At 37.8% G+C, this 14,896-nt stretch overlaps 1 protein-coding gene across 4 annotated transcripts in view; it reads right to left on the minus strand.

Annotated features, from left to right (window-relative positions):
- Nucleotides 1-14,896, minus strand: part of INO80 (INO80 complex ATPase subunit) — a 128,809-nt gene that overhangs the window by 85,293 nt on the left and 28,620 nt on the right. For all 4 annotated transcript variants that reach the window (XM_067743657.1, XM_067743648.1, XM_067743636.1 and 1 more), the window contains exons 2-7: nucleotides 14,003-14,188; nucleotides 13,574-13,743; nucleotides 13,415-13,482; nucleotides 11,182-11,355; nucleotides 8,870-8,990; nucleotides 7,567-7,781 (exon numbers count right to left, since the gene is read on the minus strand). In XM_067743657.1, coding sequence (XP_067599758.1) covers nucleotides 7,567-7,781; nucleotides 8,870-8,990; nucleotides 11,182-11,355; nucleotides 13,415-13,482; nucleotides 13,574-13,743; nucleotides 14,003-14,145 — 891 coding nt within the window. In that variant the 5' untranslated portion in view covers nucleotides 14,146-14,188. The remainder of the gene's footprint in view (nucleotides 1-7,566; nucleotides 7,782-8,869; nucleotides 8,991-11,181; nucleotides 11,356-13,414; nucleotides 13,483-13,573; nucleotides 13,744-14,002; nucleotides 14,189-14,896) is intronic.

Consider the following 14,896-nt stretch of genomic DNA (forward strand, 5'->3'; position numbering starts at 1 on the left):
AAAGGGAACCCTAGCACACTGCTGGTGGGAATGTAAATTGGTACAGCCACTATGGAAAACAGTATGGAGGGCCCTCAAAAAACTAAAAACAGAACTACCATATCGCCCAGCAATTCCACCCCTGGGTATACATCCAAAGAAAACGAAAACACTAAGTCAAAAAGATACACGCACCCCAATGTTCATAGTAGCACTATTTACAATAGCCAAGATATGGAAGCAACCTAAGGGTCCAAAAACAGATGAATGAATAAAGAAGATGTGATACACACACACACACACACACCGTAATATTACTCAGCCATAAAAAAGAATGAAATTCTGCCATTTGCAACAACATGGATGGACCTAGAGGGTATTATGCTTAGTGAAATAAGTCAGAGAAAGACAAATACTGTATGTTATCACTTACATGTAGAATCTAAGAAATAAAACAAACGAATATAACAAACCAGAAACTGTCTCATAGATATAGAGAATAAACGAGTGGTTACTAGCGGGAAGAGGGAAGAGAGGGAACAAGATAGAGGTATGGGATTAACAGGTACAAACTACTATGTATAAAAAATAAAATAAAAAATAAATAAATAAATAAGCAACAAGGATATATTGTATAGCACAGAGAACTTAGCCAATATTTTATAATAACTTTAAATGGAGTATAATGTATAAAAATTTTGAATCACTATGCTGCACACCTGAAACTAATATTATAAATCAACTATATCTCAATTAAAAAAAAAGAATGCTCAAACATATACTCTCTCTCCAGAAATATAATTGCAATGGAGGGAGGGGAAGTAATTGCACAATGCAGAGGCACCATCATACTAAGGGATCAAAGCTAGTATCACAATATAGGGACAGATGTGTCAAGTGCCTCCTGATGAGGTATGTCAAGAACATATCACTCTCTAGTAATATTGCCAAAAATGCATAATTCAAATCTAATCCCAAGGAAACATCACACAAACCCAAATTCAAAAATATTCTACAAAATTATATACTCTTCAAAATAACAATGTCAGGAAAGATGAAGGCTAAGGAATTGTTTCAGAATAAAGGAGATTAATGAGACATGACAATTAAATGCAACATATAGTCCTAGATTGATTCAGGGATGGGGAAAGTGCTATAAAGGACATTATTGAAACAAGTGATGAAATATGAAAACCTATGGGTCAGATAATAATTTTTAATACTGCACTGTGGTTATGCACTAGATGATTTCCTTTTTCTTCGGAAACACACAATTATTAGGAGTAAATTTAGCACAAAATCTCAAACTAACCCTTAAAGTGAGTGAGGAAAAAAGTATGCATTTATATGGCAAAAGAAAATGAGGCAAACAGGTGCTAAATACAAGTAAAAGACACATGGCAGTTCCTTGCATTATTCTTGCCATATTTTTTCTTTTTTTTAATTTTTAGTTAATTTATTTATTTATCTATTTTTTGGCTGTGCTGGGTCTTTGTTGCTGTGCACGGGCTTTCTCTAGTTGGAACTACCGTTCTATTTTCAGTTTTCTAAGGGACCTCCATACCAATTTACATTCCCACCAACAGTGTGCTAGGGTTCCTTCTTCCCCACATCCTCTCCAACATTTGTTATTTGTGGTCCTTTTGATTAACAGCCATTCTGACAGATGTGAGGTGATATCTCATTTTTGTTTTGATTTGCATTTCTCTGATGATTAGCAATGTTGAGTATCTTTTCATGTACCTGTTAACCATCTACATGACTTCTTTGGAAAAGTGTCTATTCAAGTCTTCTGGCCATTTTCTGATTAGGTTGCTTTTTTGATACTGAGTTGTATGAGCTGTTTATATATTTCGGATATTAATCCTTTGCCAGTCATACCGTTTGCAAATATTTTCTCTCATTCTATACATTATCTTTTTGTTCTGTCAATGGTTTTCCTTGCTGGCCAAAACCTTTTACATTTAACTAGGTCCCATTTGTTTACTTTTGCTTTTATTTCTTCTTTTGCCTCAAGAAACAGATCCAAAGAAATACTGCTACAACTTATGTCAAAGGTTGTTCTGCCTATGTTTTCTTCCAGGAGTTTCATGGTTTCAGATCTTATCAGATCTTCTCAGGTCTTGAATCCAGTTTGAGTTTATTTTTGTATACGGTGTGAGGAAACTGAACTAACTTTAGAGTTATGGAAAACATGCAAAAAATAGTAGAGTTCCCTTACTACTTCCCACCCACGCTTTCCCTAATTTTAGCAACTTATATAACCATAGTGCAATTATTAAGAAAGGAAATTAACTGCCCTTTAGAGCCCATGAGCCACAACTACTGAAGCCCGTGAGCCACATCTACTGAAGCTCGCACGCCATAACTACTGAAGCCCATGTGCCTAGAGTCCATGCTCTGCCACAAGAGAATCTACCGCAATGAGAAGCCCACGCACTTCAACAGAGTAGCCCCCACTCACCACAACTAAAGAAAGCCCATGCAGCAACAAAGAGCCAATGCAGTCAAAAATAAATTAATTAAAGTTCCCTTTAAAAAATAATAAATAAAAAGTGATGCCTCTTGACACTTACGAATTTAAAAAAAAAAAAAAAGCAAGGAAATTAACACCAGTAAAGTATTAACCAAATTATATATAGATCTTATTTGAATGTCAACAACTTTTCCACTAATATCCTTTCACTGTTCCAGGATCCTACACAGGATCTCACAATGCGTTCATTTAGTTGTTCTTCTCCTTAATCTCTTCCTGTATGTAACATTTCCTCAATCCTTCTCTTTCATGTCCTTGACACTTTTGAAAAGCACCAATCAGTTATTCTGTAAAGTGTCCCAAAATGTGTGGTTTTCCGCTGTCTCCTCATGATGGGAATGACATCATTTACTATGGCAAGAATACCAGAGAAATGATGTTTTGATGATGTGCTCCTCTCAGTGCATCACATCAAGGAGTTCATGATATCAAAATTTATATTACTAGTGATGTTTACTTTGATCATTTGGTTAAGGTCCACTCTGCCAGTTTTGAAGCTATGCAACTTCTGTTTCTCCTCTACCTTTTGCCCTCTAATTTTAGCATTCATAAATGGATGTAGTCTGCAACAATTATTACTGTGGTATTTGCATAAAGATAATTTTATTTCCTTCTACACTTTCTAATTGGAATTCCTACTGAAAGGAAGAGTTGTTCCTTCTACACTTTGTCTATTCAAGTATTTACTTATAACAGTATGGACTGACAAATATTTCTTTTATTCTATGGGTCAAAATCCAGTATTATTCTTATTTATTTTGTTGCTCAAATTATTCTAAATTTCGCCATGAGGCGCTCCTTCAGGTTGCCTCCTGTGTTCTTTTGACAAGCCCCACCTCCCCCCAATCTTTCTTCAGAACTTCTTTACTTTCTGGCACCACTTAAAAATGTTTCTCATTTTGTCTTTGGCTGCCCTGCACGGCTTGCGGGATCTTAGTTCCCTGACCAGGGGTTGAACCCGGGCCCCGGCAGTGAAAGCACAAAGTCCTAACCACTGGACCGCCAGAAAATTCCCCAATGTTCATTTTGTATTTTCCCTGCTGAGTTCTGGAATAAGGTACTTCTTCAAGGAGCCTTGGTTCCTCTTATTAGAGAATAAAAGTTGTTTAGAAATCAAGACCCAGGGACTTCCCTGGTGGTGCAGTGGTTAAAAATCCGCCTGCCAATGCAGGTGACATGGGTTCGATCCCTGGTCTGGGAAGATCCCACATGCCACAGAGCAACTAAACCCGTGTGCCACAACTACTGAAGCCCGCGCACCTAGAGGCGTGCTCCGTGACAAGAGAAGCCACTACAATGAGAAGCCCACGCACCGCGACGAGGAGTAGCCCCCGCTCTCCACAACTAGAGAAAGCCCGCTCGCAGCAACGAAGATGCAACACAACCAAAAACAAATAAATAAGTAAGTAAGAAATCACGACCTGGTTGCCAGGTATCTTCATTGTTACTGGGGTGTCACTGCTTCTAGGCCCTCTCAGCAAACAGAACCAGAAAAAATATACATATGCATGCTAATCCATGCATACACACCCAAGTATATTTCAGTTATCTATCTGTATGTGTGTATATATATATGAAACCATGAATTTATACTGATACCTCTGATCCCAGTCAAACTTCATGGGCTTCATTTTAGCTTTCCCCTTCTCCTTACTTATAACTTCTTTCTCCAGCAGTGAGAAACTGGCTCATCTACAATATATTTACTTATTTGTTCAATCCTAGTATACACATAAAGTAGTTTCAAAATTGCTAACCTATTCATTACCCTATGAGAAACACTTTTACTATGTCAATCGTGGCATTTACGCATAGTTCCATCAGTCTTTAGCCTTACATATCCAATCAAAATAATGTTCTCCTCAGTTACTTAGATGAGTTCTTTCTTCCCCACTCCCTGCAACTTGATCATGTTACTCATTTCTAATACAGTTAAGTTCATTTGTTCCTACTTTTATTCCATTTTGACCACACATCCCCCCAACCTCCCTCTCCACCCACATCCTGGTTGGTTTAATACTGGAGGTATATCAGAAATCTGTGAAACATTACTATGGTTCTAAAAGTCAGCCTCATACAAAATATACTCAAAGACTCCTTCCTCCTCATCCTTGCTACCCTGTTCCCATTCCTTCCCTCCTTTCCACCCTTTTCCCACTTGCCCTCTATAAGGAATCAATCACTTTAATTTCTGCTTCATCCTTCTTGAATTTCTTTTGAATGAATTAGCAGATATTTGTGTACTTTCTTGTATTCCCTTTATTCTTACATGAAGGGTATACTTACTTTTTTGTGTTTTGCCTCTTTCACTTAACTGTATGTCCTCGAAATTACTTCAAATCAGTTCAGGGAGGTCTTCTTCATTCTTTATTTTTAACAGCAGTATAATAATCCACTGGATAGATCTACCATCGTTTAATTCAAGGCCCATGTATGAACATTTAGATTGTTTCTGTTATTTTGCAATTACACATAATGCTACAATGAATAACTTTGTTTACATGTATTCGTGTATGGTTGCTTTAGCTTTAAGGTAGATTCCTAGAACTGGTAGTGCTGATTTTAAAGGTAAGTGCATCTGTAGATTGCTAGGTGTTGCCAACTTACCCCACAACACAGTCCTAATTTGTATTCCTATCAGTAATTTATGAGAGCACCTGCTTCCCCACAGGCTCCTTAACAGAATGTGTTGTCATATTTTTAAATTTTTGCCAGTGTGATAGGTGACAAATAGTGTCTAAGTGTTATTTTAATTTGTATTACCCCAATTATGAGAGACTTTGAACCTTTTTAATATGTTTTAGAGCCATTTTTATATCTTTCTTTGCTAACTGTCTATTCTTGACATTTTCCCATTTGTCTACTGAATCTGTGGTCATTTGTCCCTCCATTTTTTTTTTTTAATATTTATTTATTTTGGCTGCACTGGGTCTTAGTTGAGGCATGCAGGATCTTCGTTGTGGCATGTTTAGTTGTGGCATGTGGGATCTTTAGTGGCAGCATGTGGGCTTCTTAGTTGCGGCATGTGAACTCTTAAGTGTGGCATATCTAGTTCCCCGACCAGGGATCGAACCCAAGTCCCCTGCATTGGGAGCACAGAGTCTTACCCACTGGACCACCAGGGAAGTCCCTGTCCCTCAATTTTTAATAGTTCTTTCCATATTATTAGAGGTAACAGCCCTTTGACTGTAGTATTCAATGTAAATAATGCAGACTTCCCTGGTGGCGCAGTGGTTAAGAATACGCCTGCCAATGCCGCGGACATGGGTTCAAGCCCTGGTACAGGAAAATCCCACATGCAGCGGAGCAATTAAGCCTGTGTGCCACAACTACTGAAGCCCGCACACCTAGAGCTTGTGCTCTGCAAAACGAGAAGCCCATACACCGCAACAAAGAGTAGCCCCCGCTCGCCGCAACTAGAGAAAGCCCGCATGCAGCAGCAAAGACCCAACACAGCCAAAAATAAATTTTAAAAATTAAAAATTAAAAAAAATAATATCTGCCGGTTTGTCAGTTGTCTTTTTTTTTTTTTTTTTTTTTGCGGTATGCGGGCCTCTCACTGTTGTGGCCTCTCCCGTTGCGGAGCACAGGCTCCGGACGCACAGGCTCAGCAGTCATGGTGCACAGGCCCAGCCGCTCCGCGGCATGTGGGATCTTCCCAGACCGGGGCACGAACCCGTGTCCCCTGCATCGGCAGGCAGACTCTCAACCACTGCGCCACCAGGGAAGCCCCTGTCAGTTGTCTTTTGTCATGCAAAAATTTATTTTTATGTGGCCAAATTTAAGAGTATTTTTTTTATTACCTCTGGATATTGAATCATAGTTAGAAACTCTTTTCCTACACAAACGTTAGATAGAAATGCAGTCGTTTTATTCTAATATTTGTATGATTTCTTTTTTTTACACTGAGATGCCAAATCCATTTGGAGTATATGTGTGAGATACAGACCTAATTTTATCTTTTACAAAATGGCTACCTAGTTGTCCCAACACCATTTATTAAAGGTACTACTGATCTATCTGCCCATTCATGTGTCAGTACCATACTGTTCTAATTGTAGAGATTTTATAGTATGTTTTAATGTTTGGGAAGGCTTTTTTTACTGTTTCCCTAGCAATTCTCGCATACTGACTTTTTCCACATTGAGTTTAGAATCATCTTCTCTAAATTCATAAAATATCCTGTTCATATGTCTATTAAGATTGCACTCAATTTATAATGAAGCAATTAACTGGGTAAAATGCAAACCACTGGTGAATCTAAGTAAACAGTATAAGGGGACTTGGTGGTCCAGTGGTTAAGAACTGGTCTTGCAAAGCAGGGACGCTGGTACGATCCCTGGTCAGGGAACTAAGATACCACATGCCTCGGGGCAACTAAGCCCACACACCACGACTAGAGAGCCCGCGTGCAGCAACTACAGAGCCCACGCACTCTGGAGCCTGCACGCCACAACTAGAGAGGAGCCTGCGCACCACAACAAAGATTCCGCATGCTGCAACTAAGACCCGACACAGCCATAAATAAATAAATAAACAAATAAATAAATAAATAGGGTATACAGACATTATTCCTGCAACTTTTAAGTTTGAAATTAGTATATCAAAACATTCAAGCAAATTAAAAGAGCAAAATGAATGCTTATACATGTTTTTCCTAAATCATTCACATTTTCTTCTAATACCTGTGATTATTCAGTAACATCCAAATGTTTATAAAGTCTAAGAAACACATGTCCATCATTTTATTTTAATTTCCTGCATTATGACCTATCAATTTGCTGTCAAATCTCTATTTCTTTATGTAAGAAAACTGCATTCCTCAAAGAGGTTTCCCTCCATTTGTTTGGCCAAGGAGCATAACACAACAATTATCTCATGTATTTTGATAAAATTCTAGAAAATCAGTTAACTGAAGAGAGTACTATTCAGGATTTTCCTAATTCCAAAAGATTAGTTTTCTTTCTGAACCGTGTGAAGGTATCTACCTCTCACAGCTTCTCTTTGGAGGGCAGGCAGAGAAACCATTCTATCTGGAGGCACTCACTTACCTTTGGTAGTTCCTTTTTCACAATGCTGAGCCATACTTTCCTGCGACGGGCATTGAGCTGCTCAATGGATAAGTGCTTCTTCTTGGTGCCAGGAGGAGGTGCATCATGAGAGAACTTGGCAAAGACTTTGGTCTGGTGGTGGTGGCGACGAGGGGATTCTTCAGAGGAAAGTTCTTCATCCCTTCGCCTTTTTTTCTTCACTTTTTTCAACTTAGCTGCAAAGGAAACAGACTCTCAGAAGGTTGCATTTCTTCCCTTCCACAGGAGAAAGTCACAAAACAACCTCATCACTTTAAGAAAAATCAAGGTTCTTTTCTCATTCCACTGAGACTGGCAATGTTTCTCCTTTTATCTATTCAGGTCCATGAATATTCCAAGAAGAAGCTAACACTACCTCAAAAAAGAACACTGGATACTCCCTCTGTTTACATGAAAGAGAAATAGAAGAGAACCTAAGAACTGTATTTCTTTTGAACCCAACAATAGGAAAGGAGGCTTATGAAGTATCATGAGCTCAAGTCATGATCAGAGGAAGGAAACTTTTCTACTTGGTAGCAATGTAAGGTGACTAAAGAAAAATAACAGAGAAAGAAAAAAAATGCATTAACTGATATGACACTGAGACCTGTGAAAAGAAAACTGCACATGAAACAAAAATCTAGTTTGAGAGGAAGGGTGGAAGGATGAGAAAATACTGAGATAAACAAGGAGGATGTGGAAGAAATAAGGGAAGAAGGCTGAAAAGAGTGTTTCTGTACAGAGTTCATGCCTTTAGGGGAATAAAATCTGCCTAGTACAGATAGTCTAAAACTTTCCTTTCCTATTTCCTTCCTGACTTCCAGCTGCTTGGAACTCAGAGAGGAAAACACATTTCCTGGCAAACGTGCAAACAAGCACTACAGAAGATCATCAGGAGGTGTCTATTTTAAATCACTACATACAGCAACAATGATAACTTATTCCAAATACTTCAGGTGACTCTACATACTTCCCTGTGTATAACTAACTTCTTTCTGTCCCAGAACATTTTCAATATTTGGAGAGTATGTAGAAGAAAAAAAGGAATAACCTAATTGGCTTAAATCTCTGGCAAAGAATCTATAGTTCTCATGTCTTCATAATTCTAGAATAGATCATAAACCAAATACAAAATAAATTTAATACTATTTACAACTAGTAATCGGATAAGGGAGACCAAGGTTTTTCAGATAAAGCAAATTTCTACTACATGGATTATGTTCAAAGCCCAAACGTACCTGGAACTAAGAATGAGTAAAGGTAGAAGGCAGGTCAATATCCTCACCTTTAAGTTTCTTTTCTTCCTTGAATTTCTTTTTTTTGGGTCCAAGAAGGTGCCGTTGCTGCTCATAGAAAGGGTCATATGTGGAGAGCAGTCCTGCACTGTAGTATTGGTATTGCTGCAACTGAAGTAGGCAAAGACAGTGATGTTTAGAAGGGCCTGTCTTTCCTACAGCACAGCCTTCAAATTATCTTTACTAAAGAAAGCTGATCCAGAGAAAAAACATAATTCCTACATACAGTATCCTTCCCACAAAGAGACCAATAAACGTTTAATACATCAAAGTGAATTATTTCCTTAACTTCAGAACAAAATGGGTTCATTAGCTATGCACATGGAAAGTTGTTGAAAATAACTTAAAAAAACAAATAAACAAAAAAAAAAAACCTTCATGATTCTGATTCTCCACCAGAATATTTACTTTGTTCTGACACATATTTATCATTGCAGAAAGGTCTCCTCTTCAATTCATCAACAAGAAATAAACAATACTTCTACTACCGATAGGTCCCCAGATTTACTAAGGTTTCTAATGCCTGCTTTCCCAGCTCTTAGCCTTATATTTAGTTTGAATAGTCCCCAGCCATGACAATTCTTCAATCTCTGAAGTCTTCTCTCTTCATTTCCCACTAAGAGTCTGACAATATTATACATAGTGTCTTTGTTAGCAGAATTCTAACATATGAATAATCTATTTTTTTTCTGTCTAGAGAGTACTTAATCTTTTCAAACATTTCATTCAAATTGACCTCCAAAGCTCAAATTTTGTCTGACCTATTACTAACGGGTAAATACGAAGATAAATAAAATTAGATAGTCCACTGCAGAATCTCTTTCCTGAATTACAGGCAAATGAGTTGTTCAAAGACTGAAACTAGGATAGAAGAGTGACATGGAGAACTATTACAAGGTCCTCTGTTAAAGCATTCACACAGCTGTAAACTTAAAATCTGTGGACTTTCCCACATGTGGCTTTTACTTCAATTTTAAGAAGACCAAGTATTTTGAGCACCAACTGCCTTAGCACTGTACTTTAAAAAGGAACTCCTTGTCTAAGTCAAAAGTCATACATCTTCATACATCTTACTATTTATTACTTCTACAGGTTTATAACTTTTAGCATATTATTCAAAGCTTTCTGAACTGACTTTGGACCTTAACTAATTGCTGGAATGTTTTAGGTCTTCAAATATTCTATTGCTCATTATGTACAAAGTGCTACACTCCTGACAAAAATCAGAAGGCGTTTGTAACACCATTCAAATAGTTGCCACATAAAACTATCATCAATCTAATGTTAGTATGTGAAGAAAGGGAGTTTTTCCAAGATAGGAACACTTCCAAAGAACAACTGCATTAAAAAGCAACCACAAGAATTTTAAATGGTGCAGCTGCTTTGGAAAACAGCCTGACAGTTCCCCCAAAGGGTAAGCATAGTTTTATCATATGACCCAGCAATTCTTTTCCTTGGTATATACCCAAGAGAAATAAAAATACCTGTCCACACCGAAAATCTGCACACAAATCTTCAGGGCAGCATTATTCATACGAGCCAAAAAGTGAAACAAGTCACTATTCATAGCTACAATCCATAAAACCCAAAAAGTAGAAGCAATCCAATTAGTTCATCAAATGATGCATGGATAAGTAAAACGCACTACGTCCATACAATGGAATATTATTTGGTAATAAAATGGAATGAGGTACTAATACATGCTACAACATGAATGAACCCTGAAAACCTTATGCTAAGCGAGAGAAGCTGGACACATGTTGTTCCATTTGTATGAAGGGTCTAGAATAGGCACATTTATAGAGACAAATGGTGGACTGATGACTGTCTGGGGCTGAGGGGAATGAAGAGAATGAGGGGGGGGAGTTCCCTGCTGGCCTAGTGGTTAGGATTCCAGACGTTCACTGCTGTGGCCCAGGTTCAATCCCTGGTAGGGGAACTGAGATCCTGCAAGCCACACGGCAAAACATTTAAAAATGTAAAAAATTAAAAAAAAGAAAGAAAGAAAGAACGAAAGAGAATGAGGGGCAAGAGCTAAGAGAAATGAGATTTCTTTTTGGGGTGAGAAAATGTTCCAAAATTAGAAAGTGATGATAGTTACAAACTCTATGAATATACTAAGACCAACTGAACTGTGTACATTAAAAGGCTGAATTTTTTTGGTATGTGAAGTATATTTCAATTATCAGAACAACCACAACCACCACCTAAATATAAAGTTAAAATGATGTATTTTCAATTAATATAAACCAGAGGGTAAATACCCAGCATGAAAATCTGAGATTTCTCCTGAAACCCTTACCTCCTTGTCTTTACTATACTTATTCTGGTGAAGTTTCTTATATTTGTGCAGTCGCAACATATTATGAAGTTCTTCTCTGCTGAGATTGAGTTCTTCTTCTTCTTCTTCTTCTTCTTCATCATTGTCTTCACTCTGAGAATCTGCCTCACTGGATTCATCACTTAGCAGAATGCTCTGAAAAAGGGAGGAAATGGAAATGGAACCTCTGATATGAAGCAATTCCTTTTATAATCCAAGGGTTTTTTCCAGATCCCAAAACAATGACAAAAACAGCTGGAGGATAGTCATTCCAGTTTCCCTTATACTATTCTTTACCAATTCATCTAAAAAACAAAAAGATACCAATTAAACCTAGTAGTCACGAATGAAAGAGCGCCAAAACATGAGAAATGCTATCAACAGCAACAAGGCTAAATTTCACTTAGTACATACGCTACACATAAGGTAATTTAAATAAATGTCAAATACCAAGGCAAAAAACTAAACAAAACCTAAAAAGCTACTATAGGGCATAAAGATATAATACAGAAAACAAGCTGTGATGCCTAATAAAGGGGAAACAACCCCAAAATCCATTAACTGATGAATGGATAAACAAAATGTGGTATTATCCAGATAACGAAGAATTATTCAGCCATTAAAATGAAGGAAGTAGTACCGACATGTGCCACAACACGAATGAACCTTGAAAACATTATGCTAAGTAAAAGAAGCCAGACATAAAAGGCCATATTTTATGTTTTCATTTATATGAAATGTCCAGGATAGGCAAATCCACAGAGACAGAAAACAGGTTAGTGGCTCCCAAGGGCTGGGGAAAGTAGAGAAAGGGTGACTGTTAATGAACAGAGTTTCTTCCTGGAGTGTTGAAAATGTTCTGGAATTAGATAGTGGTAATGGCTGTATTAACTTTATGAAAGTACTAAAAATTATTAAATTATACACTTTAAAAGGGTAGATTTTACGGCATGTGAATTACATCTCAATTTTTTAAAATGTGATGGCCAAGCATAAGGTTACTGCATTCCCAACAGTTTAAAACCTCATTGATGTGAAGCTAATCAGGCCTTTTCCACATGAGCGTTTTAAAGGGGCTGGTGATAAAAATAATAGACTACCTTTAAATTACTTTGAGCTCTTCATAAGAAAAGTATAAAATAGAGAAATAATTAGTTTCAATAAAAGAAATGCTAACCTTAATTCAGTCTAGCTAATGACAGTAATCTTGTAAGAGTATAAATGAGATTGTCACTGCCTTGCTTACAAACACTCCAACTGCTTAGCACTGTAACAAGAGTTAAAATACAAATTCCGTAACATAGTGTACAAGGCCCAACGTGATCAGCTAATAACCTCAGTTTCTACTATCCTCTCATTTACTGTGCTCCAGCTATACCAACCTCCTTTCTTCCCCAAACATACCAAGTTGCTTCCTTTCTCAGGACTTCTGCCATTGTTCCTTCTGATTGAAATGCTCTTATCTTAAACCTTCACATAGTTCCTTCTGATCATTCAGCAATCAGTTGAAATGTTACCTCTTTAAAGAAACTGTATTTATTTCTTATTTACAGGCTTACTCACTGCCTCCCTACATTAGAATGTAAGCTCCTCAGGGCAGGAACTCTATCTATCTACAATAGTATCTCCCAAGGCAGTACGTGCCAATCAACACCTGTTGAATGAATGAACTACTCAGTGACTAATAAAAAAAAAACAGATTAATAATCCTGATTACAAGCCAGTGAGAGCAAGGATCTTATCTGATATATTTCTGTACTCCCTTGCTCAGTATAGGGCTTCATTCCCAAAAATGTTTGCTAAAATGAACTTCGTTGAGTCCTCTAGATTTTTCTCTATAATCTCTTAAAAAACCACACCCAGGGCTTCCCTGGTGGCGCAGTGGTTGAGAGTCCGCCTGCCGATGCAGGGGACACGGGTTCGTGCCCCGGTCCGGGAAGATCCCACATGCTGCGGAGCGGCTGGGCCCGTGAGCCATGGCCGCTGAGCCTGCGTGTCCGGAGCCTGTGCTCCGCAACGGGAGAGGCCACAACAGTTAGAGGCCCACGTACCACAAAAAACAAACAAACAAACAAAAAAACCAACCACACCCAGAATAAAAGACTCATGTCTAGGAAAATCTCTGCCAATGTGCCATAATTAGTCAGTAACCTCTCCTTCTATTTGTAATTTTAGTAGGTTATTTGAATTATAAACATTCTGCCTTATCTCTTACCTTTAGCCACTTTCTGCTTTTCTTCAACTTAGAGAAGTTATATAAATTCCCTTTGTCAGATTTTGTTTCTGTGTAAAGAAACATAAAGAATAAAAAAATGAAAGGACACTTGCCCCAAAAGAACTGATAGTCCAAAGAGGGATCTCACACCACACTGACCTGACTGTAGAACTCCATTCAATGAATATGTGTTTAACATTCCAGAACTACTTGCTCCAGAAGTCTCACCAAGCAATGAATTTGGAGGTTCTTCCTTAACTTGTATCAAGGGATCCCCAGATTGGGGTAATAAAGGATTATTGTCATCCAGTCCATCTTCACTTTCATCACTATAAATTGAAGAATGGTGAATCCACAATAACAGCCGACCCAGCAAAATATTATAATTTATGGTTAGCAGACTGAACACTTTACAGAAGAAACTGATCCTCTGATTAAGCTGACTGTATTTTATTTGAAAGAAAGAAGGAAAAAAAAAAAATCAAACATCCCAAAACCCATAAAAGATACTTTAACCATAAAATCTACAGGAATGATGGGAATCAGAAATGTGGTGAAACGTTATATTGGGAATATGGGATACCATACCTAGAAATATTCCTGTTGAAGATGGCTGATGTTTGTCGCAGGAAATGGTCCAACCGGAGGGCCCTCTCCAGGTACTGAAGATAGAGGGGCTTTGCCAGCTCAGTGAAGCCGCCATCGTCCCCGGCACCCAACTCCGAGGCCATAGAACAAATCTGTCTTCATGCACAAGGGTTTCCGACTGCACGGCTGCAGAATGGAGATAAGTAGTGAAAGATGAAATGCTATTCATTCTCCCTTTATTTTGCCTGCTTGCTATCAATATGAAGAGAAATCAGACCTTCTAGACACAAGAAGAGAATACAGCAGTCTACAGAAAGACCATGATGAAGTTCTTGTTAGGCATTGCCTCCTAATGCAAATGCAGGCGTTAAAAGGATGAGAAAAACACCAAACTAGAAATACTGTCACCTGTCACAATGAAAATTCTTGATACTTTTTTGAAGCAGTGCCTTAAAATATATACTCAATTCTCTTTCATCTTACAATTAATAATTACTCACAACTATCCAAATCTGTACCACAAGTTCACTGTTGTACACCTCACAGAGGAGCACATGTTCTCAGCATCACCCTTCAAAACAGCTGCTCCCTTTTTCACTTCGTATTTACATTCATACATATGTGTGAGGTAGTCCACTTACAAGGGAATAGATATACTGGCAGAGTATTTTACAATCCCTTATAAACATGTCATATAGTATAAAGATTTAGAGATGATTTAGAAAACTGGAACAAAGAGAATAAAAGTGAGGGTGAGAAACCTGAGCATTCTCTTTGCTACCTTATGTTGTTAAGGACAATGTTAGACTAAGAACATCTTCACTAGAGAATCAATCAGTGTTAACAACCTTCCCCCCAACTGTCTTTCATGTAGCATCTTCTTCCTTATAACTG

This window comes from Pseudorca crassidens, chromosome 1, assembly GCF_039906515.1.
Source record: "Pseudorca crassidens isolate mPseCra1 chromosome 1, mPseCra1.hap1, whole genome shotgun sequence".
Taxonomy (NCBI): Eukaryota; Metazoa; Chordata; class Mammalia; order Artiodactyla; family Delphinidae; genus Pseudorca; species Pseudorca crassidens.